At 38.4% G+C, this 14222-nt stretch overlaps 1 protein-coding gene across 2 annotated transcripts in view; it reads left to right on the top strand.

Annotated features, from left to right (window-relative positions):
- The first annotated feature begins 219 nt into the window (after nucleotides 1-219).
- Nucleotides 220-14222, top strand: part of LOC149563004 (uncharacterized) — a 92509-nt gene continuing 78506 nt past the window's right edge. The window contains exons 1-3 of one of the 2 annotated variants that reach the window (XM_089826444.1): nucleotides 220-778; nucleotides 864-951; nucleotides 1772-1857. In XM_089826444.1, coding sequence (XP_089682570.1) covers nucleotides 510-778; nucleotides 864-951; nucleotides 1772-1857 — 443 coding nt within the window. In that variant the 5' untranslated portion in view covers nucleotides 220-509. The remainder of the gene's footprint in view (nucleotides 779-863; nucleotides 952-1771; nucleotides 1858-14222) is intronic. The other variant, XM_089826443.1, reaches the window with a different exon arrangement.

Below are 14222 nucleotides of genomic sequence, written 5' to 3'. Positions count from 1 at the left end.
AAATTCAACAGCTAAAAAAGTAGTTAGTAAAAAAGTTACAACTTACTTAAGTTTTTTCCACGTGGTGTCATGAGATTAACAACTACTCACAGGTGGACATGAAAGATAAAAATAGACTTCTAATAGCAAAGGTAAGAATGTGATCTTTGATCCCATCATCTATGATGTGAGATAGATAGATGGATGATACCTAAGGAAGTGTGGGAAGAAAGAAAATACATTTTCATGCATTGCATACCAAGATATCCGTCATCAATTCGAGGACATCTTGAAGGAGTGCGATCTACACCAGCTCTTTGTGGGGACCAATCTACACAATACACTAGTTTTTTGAGGTAAATGCAGAGCAAACAGGATAAACTTGAAAAGAACGTGCATATGGTCCCATAGACTGGCTCGCCTCCTAAAATACCTTCATTCGATCATTCCCCTTTGTGGAGGCGTGTGCTGATTGGGGTCCCATAGGCCTAGTTGACGTTATTAAAATCTTTCATTTCATATCATTGGTTATGGGTTTGGACTTTCCACTTACTCTCAATTGCAGCGCAGAAGTAACCACAAGAGGACCCTCTGCGTTTGGCGGAACACTCTCAGCTGTCGGAACGATGCGCTTTATCCAAAACAGCTTTACTCGCCATGCTCACTTTAGCCCAAACGTAGCTGTATCTCACCGCTTTCACTTCAATATTCACAACACCTTCAAACTTGCAAGTTCTGCTTGCCGTATTCCACGTTTGCGTGTTGCAGCCAGAAATAGGGAGGAAGCAGAATGGCAATCGTACGAGAGACTACCCAATTATTTTCAAACTAATTCTGATATTTTTTTGGAGCTCCATTTGATGGAAATTCAGATGATTTTGCAGTGAGGAAGAAGGACAAGTGGAGAATGAGGCGGACCTTGCTGATATTCTCTTAGGGGATTTTGACAACCCCGATGATATGCGGAAACATGTATTCCTCTGCTCTTCCAGAAACCCTTTTTTTTGAAACGTGTGCAATTGTTTTTTTTAACGTTCAGTTATTTTAAATTCGTTTCTGGAAAAACTAATTGTAGGCTTTGGTCCTCTTTATGACTTGCACCTCGTCTGCTAAGACATACCCAGTTTCAACACTTATAGTTATCATGTCTCTTGTTCTGTGAACTCGTGGTTCTTTTATGAAAGTCTCGTTGTAGATTTTTAACGATTGAAACAAACTGGAGTTTAAATTTTTTTCATATTGCAGAAGAGGCTTTTCTCTAAGTCTGGCATTTATCCCTTTTATGTTTCCGGCTTTGCAAAAGGAATTAATGTCTAATAATATTCCTTTTGCCTAGATTGGTCTCTGAGACAGTCAAGCATATTTAGTATTTACTTATTGCAAAGATTGTTTCGTATTTAGTATTTACTTATTGCGAAGATTGTTTCAAGCTTCGTTTTCATGTATTGATTTTAACTTTCATGGCATGACTTTTATATCATTCTAGGTGCATAAAGATCACATTCTTTGTGTACAAGGCATCTTATGATGTTAGTACTAGTTATAAATTATGCTGCTAGGAAGGTTGCTTTAGATTAGGGTCGATGATATTCTTAAACTGGTAGGTGTTGTTCTTGTTAAGTTTGTATTTGTTGGAAAGAAATAATTAGCAACTGCAATCTGTACTCGTTAAAAATGGATACTTGATGGGTGTTTGAGAGCCAAGCTAATTCAACACTGGATCCACAGCCACTTGACCTAACTTTCTCTTTTCCACCATTTGTTAACTTCGGGAATTCACGGACATGATCAGGTACAGAACAGGATAAAAAAGAAGCAGAAAACTATTTTTCAGACAAAAACTGGGTCAGCTGAGCCAATGAGCGTTCTGTTCAACAAGTAAGTGAATTTCCTTGTTTACAGTATTTGAGCATCTTGATTTTCCTTTAATGAGTAGTTGGTTTGCTTGGTACCTCAACATCTTGTTTGAATTATTATTCCCTCTAACAGGAATGGGACAAGACCATATACTTTTTTAATATCTTTAATCTATTTTGCTTGCAGTTATGGTTAACCGAGGAAGGTTTATTTTTATTTTAAATTTCTTGGAAAGTACTCCAGTGGTTTTCTATCTTGTAGAAAAACATACATATTTCCAGTATTATTGATTTATTTTACCTCATATGGTACGCTAAACCTTATGTGTGGAATCTTAAAACTATTTAGAAAAGCATGTGTGGAATCTGTAAACTGGTATTGGATAATTCTAATGAGCTGGAAAATCTAATATTCAGCAAAGCTAGAAAGTACAGTTGCGTTGATTTTAAATTGACTGGAGTTCTAATAATTTAAAAAGTTAAAAGTAATTGTAAGGCAGCTACAGGATACATTGAGCAGGAATACAAGGAAGCGATTGTCCACACAAAGACACAAAACATTCACATAGAGAATCTCCTTGGAGTAAAATCTCCACAGGACACAGTTACCAGGATATCAATTCAGTCTGGAAACATGAAACCTTCTCTACAGACGATGGTGCCATTGTGTGTGAAAACTCTCCCTTTGTCTTCAGATTTTTTTTGGAGGGTGAAATGACTTCAGTTATCATGGTCCCTCAATGGAAGATAGACACTCTCTGTTGATCCCTTTATCTGACCATGCACTTGGATGGAACAGTTGAGGGTAGATTGATTCCATGAGTGTAACAATCTGTATTCATTTTTTCTTACTTTGGGTTGGCATGTATGAAGGAGTTTTCTATGTTGATTTGTCATATAGATCAACACTGCCCCTTCTCCACAATAGACGCATTTTATTTCCTGTGTCCTCATGTTATCCATATCCACCTAAGTTGCTGGTCCTTGTACAGGGAGAGGTTGTGTTCATCTATTTGCTTCTGCCAATGAAAACCCTGGGTGTGTAGGTTAACGGAGGATGAAAATTTTTGATTTCCAGGTGTCCAGAGTACAAAAATCCTCTTGTTTGTCGGTAGAGGTGCTGAAAAAGAAGTTTGCCAGAATTTCAAATACTGAGGTTTGAAACGTGTTTCAATTTGGTAAATTTCAGTGAGTTTTTCAGAGTTTCAGTGTGTGTGTGTGGAGTTTGATAGCAGTTTTTACACTAGGTAATATTCATTTTTGAATTACAGTGAAATCCAGTGTTACTGGTTTGACTTTATTAGGTTCCTATTTTTGGTTATTGCGGAAGAATATGTAATTCGGTAATTCACAACACTTGCGTGAAGAAGTTATGCAGTTTTGAAGGTTGTGAATATATCATTATTTTGTCATAGCAGCCATCATATATATTAGTTGGCATTATTTGATGCTGCTAACACAGAAGTAACTGTAAAAGTCATAGTCTGTTGTTACCTATGAAATAAAGTTGCTGCCTCAAAAGGCTTCTATAGGAGTTTGAATGTGCCAAGTATGTTAATGAATTAATATTAGTTAGTTCGAGAGTAGGAAATGAGTTAAATGTTAATCAGCTACTTGGGAAGTAAATTATGTGTTGTTAGTCTCCAACACGTGGTTTGTTAGTTGAGTTCTTGATGGTTGGTAATCTCAACCGAGGACTGTTATATATGTTCTCATTTTGTATCTGTCGGGAACTGCTACATGTGTACTCATTTTATATGCTCTATCTTTTTGGAAATTGTATTTATACTTTGATATTCTATGTTTGTATATGATGTTCTATGTTTTTAAAATTTTATTCTTGTTTATTTTGTGCATTAACATAACCATACTGAGTAGACATTTGTTCTGATAAGAATCCTGGGAAATATACTTCACAGATAGGCATAATAGCGATGTAGTAGGCAAACTCATGGAAGAACTAGAAGTAATTGAAACCAAAGAAGAGAAATACATGATAGAAGATGAATTGGCACAAGACTTGGTGTACTTGAGGGAAGTATCTGTAAACCCATACATTCAAACGGAGGTTCTCCGGTGAGAGGTCTTTGAAAGCGTCATTTGAGATAGTCTAACAATGAATGACAAAGCTGATCATCTTCTTCAGAAATTGTTAAGGTTGCTCGCATGTAACCTTATTACCCTCTGAGAAGAGAACGACCACAAGATACGTAGACAACAAATATTGTAGTGGTACGAAGAATCAAACTTTAGGGAGTAAGCAGTGCATGACATTACCAACAAAAATATTCTCGGAAATTAATACCTATGTAACTAATCAAAGATTGAAGACGTACACCAAACAGTCAAGAAGTCATAATGAATTTGTAAAGAGATCCCTTCGGCTAAGAGAACAAAGCAAGTGACGAAGATGATCGAGAAGAATTGTCGAAGTTGAAAGCCCATATTTACTGAGAAGCACATGTCGAAGTGCTAGTTGTAGATGTAGTTGAGATGAGAGGAAGAGTCTTACTCATGGTGGGAAGTGGGTAGAACTTGCTGAATCTTACGAAGAAGAAAACCTTGGGACCTTGTTTGTGGAGATGCTAGAGAGTACAACATGTCAAACAAATTTCTATGTTGGAGGAACCAAGGATTTGGGGCATTGAGCCAAAATTCCAAGCAAGAAGAGAGTCTAGGAACAAAGAGGAAGGTAACAAAGTCCAAGGGATGCTTAGGGTGGGCATGTAGATGACTCATACATGGGCATCAGTCCAAGTGAAGGACCAAGATGTCGAGGGCAAAATAGTCCAACCAAGTCCAAGGTATAGGGTAGGGTATATACAAACCAAGAAAGATGGTTGCCTCCTTGGCACTTCTTGGCAAGTCCACTTTGACAAGCTAAAGCTTTGCAAGTTCATAGGGAATGGGTTGGAGGACCCAATATGGCATTGCTTGATGTGTAGAACCATTTAAATAGCAAGTGGTTATGATCACAAAGATTATTGGCTAATAATATTTTCTGTAACATTACAAAGGATAGTCGTTGGCTACTTCAAAGTGTTGGATGAGAGATATTTAGACTCTTGGGAAGCTTGAAGAAGGCATTTAAGTCAAAGTTTAAATTGTTACGAAATGAAATTGTGGCCGAAATCTACAATACCAAACAAGGGAAGCATGAAAATCTACGAACTTACAATCGTAGAGTGAAAGAGTTATTGGTTAAATTGGGGGATCAATTCCCCTGGTGTGTAAGAAAATGAAAGTGTTGCCCTCATCTTTATATGCCAATGCGTATAATCAGGTGATGGACATCGAGAGCAAAGGCCAAAACATTCATGGGGAAAACTATAGACGAATGATGATGAAAGTACCTAGGATATAATTGTCGATGTATTAAATTTTCCCAAGCCCCATGGCAAGGTATGATGTGCATAACAATGAAACCGAAAGTTGAGAAGGAGAATTCCTAGGAAAACAAAGAACTCTAGTGCCCTGAGTGTAAAGTAGGAGTTCACATTAAGATTTGTTTGAAAAATTGTTTTGTGACATCTAGTAGGTAATGGGTGATTCCATCAAGGAATGGCCATACAATCCAAAGGCAAGAAGCACACAAATGTTCTTCACTCAGGGGGAACAATCAACCCCATCAACCACAAATATAAAACCACCAACCAACCTAAATGCGTTAACTACTGTATACCACAACAATTTAATTAACAAAGATTAATACAACAACAATAACAACATTGGTCCAAAAAGTAGACTACAGTACGACACAAAAGGGATACAAATGATTCAGTATGGAAGCACAATAGATGGCATCACTTTGCTCGAGATTGCCAAAGCAGTCAAAATAATTTGGGAATATTGTGTAAGTGGTGTGGACTAAGGAATCACAAAGACACCAACTATTTGAAGTAGAAAGGGTGAACATGTTGATTGCGGAGGATCTAGACAAGGAAGCACTAGGTTATAGAGTCAAAGAAGGTAGTGCATCCAAACCTCCATACAAAGAATGAGAGACTTTGAAAGCTAAAGCCTACATGGGATTAGTGATGGCAAATGAGAAAAGAATCTCCAATGAAGCATTGAGTACTCCACTATAGTTGAAGTTGAAGAATCTCCAATGAAGTAGTGAGTACTCCACTATAGATAAAGTTTGAGAATAATATAGTATAAGAGGTGTTGCAAAAAAAATATGTATAAAAGTAACAAACCTTTTGCAAACCATATTACAATTAAAAGTGGCAATCACTAATATAGTTGGTGACAATACAAACAAATAGAACTAATGCAAGCCGCAAGAAGAACAAACAATGAAACCATTAACTAAAGGTAACCATATAATAAATGATTTGATCAATACAAATCCACAAAGCCCGAAGAATATCTACATGTAAAAACCTATCATAGAGAAGAAAAAGACAAGAGGAGGCAACGGTTTTGCTTTGAAAATATGCAAATTGTATTCTCAGAAATGAAAAAGATGTAAGATAATTACAAATGATCTATCCTTATAGAAGGAGATCAAAACTCGAAAAGGGTAATCTAAAAGGTAAATGGTATTTAATAATTATTAATTAATTATTAAATGAGAATGCAAAAGGTGCATAAAGGTGAAATCTTAAGAAGGGAGAAAAAGTAATTTAATAAATGAAATTAAATTAACCTTTTTCTCTAACATCCCCCCTTAAGATGAGCAACAAAGCAGAAAGAGAAAGGAAAATACAATGCAATGCTGAAAGCAAACTTGGGTCTCGGCAACAAGGCCTGATGAGGTACCCAATCACAATCAAATCTTTATGAAATGGAGAAATAGAGAAAACCCAGTTGGAAAAACTCTACTCCAAAAAGAGATAAAAAAGAATGCACAAATGAAACATCTCAAGAGAATCTCTCAAGACCATAAGTACAATGAAAGCCTCCATGATAGAAGCTTGAGACTCCATAATCCCGGCTACAAGGCCTGATGAGGTACCCAATAACAATCAAATCTCTATGAAACAGAGAAATAGAGAAAACCCAGTGGGAAAAACTCTACTTCAAAAAGAGATAGAAAAGAATGCACAAATGAAACATCTCAAGAGAATCTCTCAAGACCATAAGTACAATGAAAGCCTCCATGATAGAAGCTTGAGACTCCATAGTCCCCCCAAAATGGCAGAACTCGTATGTCGATGAACATACCAATGTGGCTTCAATTTGAAGGAAACAAAGGCATTGGACAAGGATGATAAAACCCATGTATGTAAGGTGCAACTGGAAGTCCTAGCTGATGCTCAAAGGAGAAAGCGTGAGAATCCTGAAATGGAATCTCTAATGGAGGTGGGATAACAAGTGTGTTGAATCTGTCATCTGAGAGGAGATGTGTGTCCTTTGATATATCCTCAACAACTGCAGTAGGTGGCTCAATCATTGGAGTTGCAATAGTAGGCAATGTTGAAGAATAATCCTGTGCAAGAGATGAAATCTAAACAGGAGGTGGAGTTGTAGAAGTCACAACACTGGTCTCAGGAACAACACAAGTTCAAGTGACCTGACTTCACCTTAGTAGACTCTCATGAAAAAAGAGAGCGAGTCTCCGATAGTGGAGATGGTGGACCAAAATGTGAGAAGGAATATAGGTGTGAAGCATGATCAACAGTCCCTGTAGCAATAATATTGCCTATCTCACTATCTCTGATGTGCATTAAATCTTGTGCAAACTCAACTGTCTTCCCTATCCCACTATGTGTAATCTGATAAATAGAGAGAAGGTTAGAGGACAAAGATGGAACACAAAGTACATCATGAAATGTACCATCATCAATGTCAATAGAACCTTTCCCACATACAGTCGTAACAGTGTTGTTCCCCATCAAAGTGTGTGGAGTAGGAGAAGTCTCAAAAGAAGAGAACAAATCCTGGGAAGATGCCATATGGCGTGAAGCACTTGAATCCAGTAACCATTTAGAAGAAAGAGGAATAGTGGTTGCACATAGTGCATGATCCTTTCCTGTATCTTTACCATCTGACTGAAATGATGATGATAAAGAAGGTCTGTGAGAAGTAGAAGGAATATCAATGTCACTTTTCTGAAGGAGAGCTGTCAAATCTGAAACATGTTTGGCATAGCCATCTAAGTTTTTCTCATAGCAGTGTGACTCATCATGATTAGGCTTATTACAATAAGCACATTTCGGTCTTTCTGGCTTTGATTTGCCCCCTTTAGAAGGAGGTGGCCCTGATGAACTATGAGTGCTGGAATCAATCTGAGACTCTGTAGAATGAGATTTCTGAGTCTTCTCCTTCGTCCTTGAAGATGGTCGAGCTATCAATGCATGATTCTGTAAGCCTGTGAGAGAATCCAATTGAGAGAGCTTAGCTTGCTTTCGAGTCAATTGATCACAAAAAACCTCAAAGGATGGCATGGCAAATCTATTACCCAAAGCATCTTTGGTGGAATAGAAGGTAGAAGAAAAAATTTGAAAGTTTCCACGAAGTTTAGAAAGAATCAGGTAGATACACTCAGTGTCAGTCTTCATCTTCCCAAAACCCTGCAATAAAGATCTTAGTTGTTTGAATTTCGTCAAGAAATCCTCAATGGAAGGAAAAGAATCCGGTATAAGTGAGGTAAGCTCTGCCTCAATCTGAAGTGCCATGAACTCATTCTCTGTACCAAACAAGCCTTCAAGCCTGGTCCACATAGCTAGAGGGGTATTGCACCCATCAAGATGAAACTGTAGACTGTTGGAGACTTATAAGGCAATCAATCCTATTGTCTCATCCATCTTGTTTCTGTGCTACATGACCTCAAAAGGCCTCTATAAAATTGGCTGCACTGCATCTAAACAAGACCACAAGCCTTTTGATCGGAGAAGTCGTGTCATCAAGGTTTTCCATGTGTAATAATTATGAGGGGTCAACCAAATTCTAGAGAAGAAGAGGTCTCGGCCATTGTTTTAGAAGGTGTTGAATTGTTTTTGAAAAAAATTCTGGTTTCCTGATGTAAATAACAAAAACGATAATACAAAACACCCCTCACAATAGAAAAATTGAACCCCAGCTGTTAGAAGGAATGTGTAAATGAGAGAAGAGCAAAAAAACTTCAGATATGAATCACAAATACCTATTTTTTGTAGGCCAAAAAATGATCAAATGCTGAAAGTACTATTTCCACTCAATATTACTCCAAATTGATACCAGATCTGGAAAGTAGACAATAAATCATGCACTTTAAAAAAAATAACACCGAAATATGTGTCCATATGAGCTCGGATGAAGCTTTTGAAGTTGCAAAATTCGGGATTTGCAATTTTAAGAAAAACTTAGAAACTAAGATCACAAACAACCTGCACCAATGTGTAGATCACAAAATTCTACCCCAAAACAAAAAAATTGCTCAGAAAAAGGATTCCGTATGAGGGAGATATCGCTATTTGAAAATCACCTCTGTAATTTTTTTTTTTGAATCGTTGTCGTCGCACCTCCAAAAATCAAAGAAGAATGCCCAAAAAATGTTAGATCTGTTCTATCAAACCCTTGTTCTCCTTTTTTTCTAGATACTGAACAAGCTATATCAGATGGCTCTGATACCATGAAGGATTTGATCAATACAAATCCACAAAGCCCGAAGAATACCTGCATGTAAAAACTTGCCACAAAGAAGAAAAAGTCAAGAGGAGGTAAGGGTTCAACTCTGAAAATATGCAAATTGTATTCTCAGAAATGGAAAAGATGTAAGATAATTACAAACAATCTATCTTTATAGAAGGAGATCGAAACCCGAAAAGGGTAACCCAAAAGGTAAATGCTATTTAATAATTACTATTAATTATTAAATGAGAATGCAAAAGGTGCATAAAGGTGAAATCTTAAGAAGGGAGGAAAGGTAATTTAATAAATGAAATGAAATTAACCTTTTTCTCTAACAGATTATTGATCTCATGTTGTTAATGATGAGCATTGGGAGAAAAATGTTCGTTGTTGAGATGGAGAGAAGGGGAAGAAGTTGACAAAAATTGTTGTCAATGGAGGCACAAGAAAGGCACTTGGAAAAGCCTCTAGCGATCAACCTTCCACTTGATAGCTACCAATTGACATGATATCATGCCATCAAGAAACATTGGTGGTGTAGAAAATTACGTTTGGGAAACAACAATTCTTCTTGGATTTGTAGACATCTTTTTGTAGAAGGTGTATGATACACTACATGGGAGGGGATGTCCAATTGCCACTAAAGGGGACCACAATTGAAAAAGGAACACATTCTTGATCAAGAGTAAATGAAGGAAGTACACTTACGACTTGATAATTGGGGCTTTGAGGGAAGAGTGGCATCCTTTGATCAAAGTCCAAAGGTGGAGAGTTGGGAATGGATAAAGAGAAGAAATGCATGGAACCAAATGATGGAGTGCTCGTTTTGGACAATTGTTTTGAAGATTAGACAAGTTCTGTGAATGAGGACTATTCATTTGGCAAGTAGAAGACTTCATAGTTTTCCACCTCGAATGCAACATTCTACAAATTGGGGAAATTGAAGAAGGAGACCAAGGTGTGGAGAGTAACACATTTCCTTTGGAGTATGAAGAGTATAAGGGATAGTAGCACAGGTTGATGATACGTTGACTTATCACTTCAAAAAAGACAAGATGATACATATGAGAAGCTAAATGTGGAGAAGATGAATTTAGGTGATGAAATTCTGAAGGTCATCACGGTTGGGGATGATTGGGACCTCGTACTAAAGATAGTTGCATTCAAGATACTCATGGAGTATAAAGATACATTTTCTTGGACGTAGTAGGACCTAAATGAAATGTTTGGAGCTCTGCATACACAAAATTCCCCTTGTACTATCTACAATCAATATGAAAAAAACTCTTGTAGGCCGAATAAGAATTATGTTGCCAAGGTATACGAGGAAATTGAGAAAATGTTGGATATGGGCATAAGTTTTAAAGTAGAAACAAACGAGTGGGTCTCACCAATTGTAATTACCCCTCACCCTCAAGGAGGCAGATCAAATAAATTTTTTTGTGGACCGTAGGTGCTCAAATGTAGTATCTATCGAGAGTCCATTCTGTGATCTTGCTTACTAACACCATCCTAGAAGAAGTAAGTGAGATATACTTCTTTATGGACTAAGTCTCCTCATACAACCAAATAAGTATTACTAAAGATAATAAACTAGAGACTACCTTAATAGTATAGGATGGAGTATATGGATGTAATTAGATGCTACTCGACTTATGCAAAGCTCTAACGACTTTTTAACATAACATTTTTACACATTTTTGTCAAGATTGTTATGTGCTAGATATTGAAGTGTTTATATGCCAGATATGGAAGTGTTTATATGCGAGATATGGAAGTGTTTATATGCCGCACTCCATGGTGCACATCATTTTCTTGATTTTTTTCGATGCTATGTCTCCTCTGCCAACTTCCATCCGACTACTAACTACCATCTCCCTTCGCGTCCTTTTAAGCATGCCTATCTTTTTTGTTAACTGTCGAAATTCCCTCCTAAGAGTATAGGCTTCAAATGTACAGGTCTCTCCTTGTGTTGTACAAATTGTGCTTATTGGGCGAACTATTTCCATACGTAATTATCCAATTGTACAGGCTTCTCATACTGGTGTTGTTTGTATGACGTGTGTCTCCTATTGTATAGTGTTCGTACGGTGTGTGACATACAGTCTACGACCTGTTCTCCAATGTTCATTTGTACAACATGCATTTGGCACTCCCGACATCCGTACAACTCGCACTTGTTGCCTTTTGTATGACACATTTGTTGTCTTCTGTATGTCTTAATGTATAGTACCTTTCGTATAGTTTCATTCCATACAGTTGTTCGTACTATCCATGTCTTGGAGTCTCATATGGCATATGACATTAGTGGTTTCTTATCTTCGCCATTTGACTGTACGGTGTACGAATGTTTGGAATGGTTTGACCGTACGGTGTGCAATTGGTAACTTTCCCTTCTTGCCAATGCGACGGGTCTTCCTTTCAGCTACTGCCATGAACTTCCTTTTCTCCCTTGGGTGGTTTGGTCAACTTCTTGCTTGCGAAAATGCTTGGTTTCTCCTCAACTTTTTGATTTGTCTCTATCATCCTCACCTTCCTTGTTTTTGCCGTATAAGAAGGGAATGTGTCCCTTTCCTCGATTTCCAACACATTGCAGTCAGGCTAGAAGACTTCATAATCTTCTATCTACTTGTGGAACAACCCATTGAGGGCACTAGTCTTGTCCTTAGAATAGTTCCCCAACCTCAAGATGCCTTCATCATGAGGTTCTCCCTCCTTTGTCCAAGTCTTTTCCTTTCGACTTAGGAAACCTAATGCCAACTCCTGACTTATTATTTGATTTCGAAGATCGATCAGGTATTTCTTTCCCTTGCTTTCAATGGAGATGGTATTTTTCTTCCAATTGTGATTAGCTTTTTCCTTAATCAGCCAATCTCTGTCCTTGAGGGCATCATACCCCTTCTTCTCCAAAGAGATGACTACAAAGTCAAAAGGGAACCGTTGCGTCCTAGTGACAACTTTTTGCCCCATAAGGTTCCAATAGGTTTGATTCCATGTTGATCTTCTCCTACAAGATGGAATGTCGACGGCCATAGAGTTGGCTTGCCTAGGGCATTCCATTTTTTTTTGGATAGTACATTCACTCCCGACCCCCTATCCACAATGGTGTTTGTTAATTTGTAACCCATGATTTCCATTTTCACTACTGCGAGTGTCTTTCGACCTCCTACCATTAGCAACATAGGGTCAATGGTGGGCTTGGAGGGGGTGCTCTCTTCCTTGTACCATTCTTCGTCCTGCTTTGTGGTATTCCTTTATTGCAGCGAGGTTTGTCTTGTGCTTCATTGCTGGCCACCTTGGTGATGACTACCATCAACCGTGGCAATGTTTCTAATAGGCCCGCCACTTGTACTGGTATGGTGGCTTGCAACATCTATTCTATGATTTTTATCTTTGATTTTGATCATACACAGGTACTCATGCTACTATATAATAGTTGTCGCTCTTCCGTCGCTCGTTCCACATCTACTCTAGCTTACTTCAACCTCTCCTCCGTATCGACACCCGAGTACGTGAGATCTCTTGTTTGCGATTTGGTGATGGGAAGGACCTCTCTCACAGGGTGTGTGACTTCTATCATGTTTATCTCCTTTTGTCTTGGGCAGTTGGCATCCTCATGGTTGCCCGGTCCACACCATTTATGTAGCATGCTTCAACCTTGTCCGCCACTCTAACAATCACGCACAAAGTGGCTCCATGGGGTCTCCCTTTGCGTCATATTGAATGTGGCTTCACAGTGTGTTGTTGTTGTTATTGTTATTGCTCCCTCGCCATTTGTTGTGGCAACCACTCGACGAGGCATTTGTATTTGTGTTCATTGGAGGTGTGGTAGGTGAAGTTGCTTGCTCCCTCTAGGTAAAGAGTACTTAAACGCTCCTTGCCTTTAGATTGTTTCGGCTCTCCCTGATGTAGTGCCCTAGTACCTCACACATGTCGCAAAATGATTTCTTAGGACAATTGGCTCTTGTATGCTCCTCATTTTTGCATTTCGTACATCATAGTTCTTTGTTTTCTTTGACCTCTTTTCCCTCCCTCATTTCCTTCATCATCCGCATCATGTCTTTGCTCAGTGCTTGGATTGTTTGAGACTCCATCATTGTCCTCATCCCTATTGTCATCAATTACTTTCTTCTTATATTTTGACATTTTTTTTTCTCATTTTCAATATCCATTGCACGATCACAGGCCTCCTTGTATGTGGAGGGAGGCATCACCTTCATTTTCTTCCAGATTAAAGGGGTGAGGTCTTCTATGAACCACCTCTTCTTTAATCCATTGGTTGGTTTATTCTCCAACTTCCCTATGAGCTCCTTGAGCATTTCATGGTAGACTTGAATAGTCTTGCTCTTCCCTTGACGCGTGTTGTATATTTCGGCTACTACCTCATCGTCATCCCACAACAACCTAAACTTCGTTTCAAAAGCTTTCTTCAGATTGTTTCAGGTTGTTTTTTGGGTGGCTGGAAGGTCAATTGACCTGTTAATGGCTATACCTCACAGAGTGGCCAGGGAGGCATTTGCCCAATAATCTTCAACCTCTTGTTCAGTTGCCTCCCAGATGGTCACACATTTCTTGCAATGTTGCGCTATGTCTTTGGACCCAACACCATTAAACTTGGGAAGTTTCTATTTGTTTGGAGTGTTTGACATTTTCTCCCTTGATTGGTACCCCCTGTGTTCTAGAAATTAAGTGGGTTAGTGGTTTCTCCTCGACCCCTAGTACTTCTCCCATACCGTTAAGCTACGAGTCTTTCTTTCTCCACCGTCTCCATATATACCTTGGTGGTACTGATACAACCTCATTCTTGGGGTCTTTGACTCTGTTTTCCCT

Source organism: Cupressus sempervirens, chromosome 4 (genome assembly GCF_028749045.1).
Source record: "Cupressus sempervirens isolate cs-2001-9-10 chromosome 4, ASM2874904v1, whole genome shotgun sequence".
NCBI classification, from domain to species: Eukaryota; Viridiplantae; Streptophyta; class Pinopsida; order Cupressales; family Cupressaceae; genus Cupressus; species Cupressus sempervirens.
The sequence above is the reverse complement of the archived record's forward strand: the minus strand, read 5'-3'. Positions and strand labels throughout refer to the sequence as shown.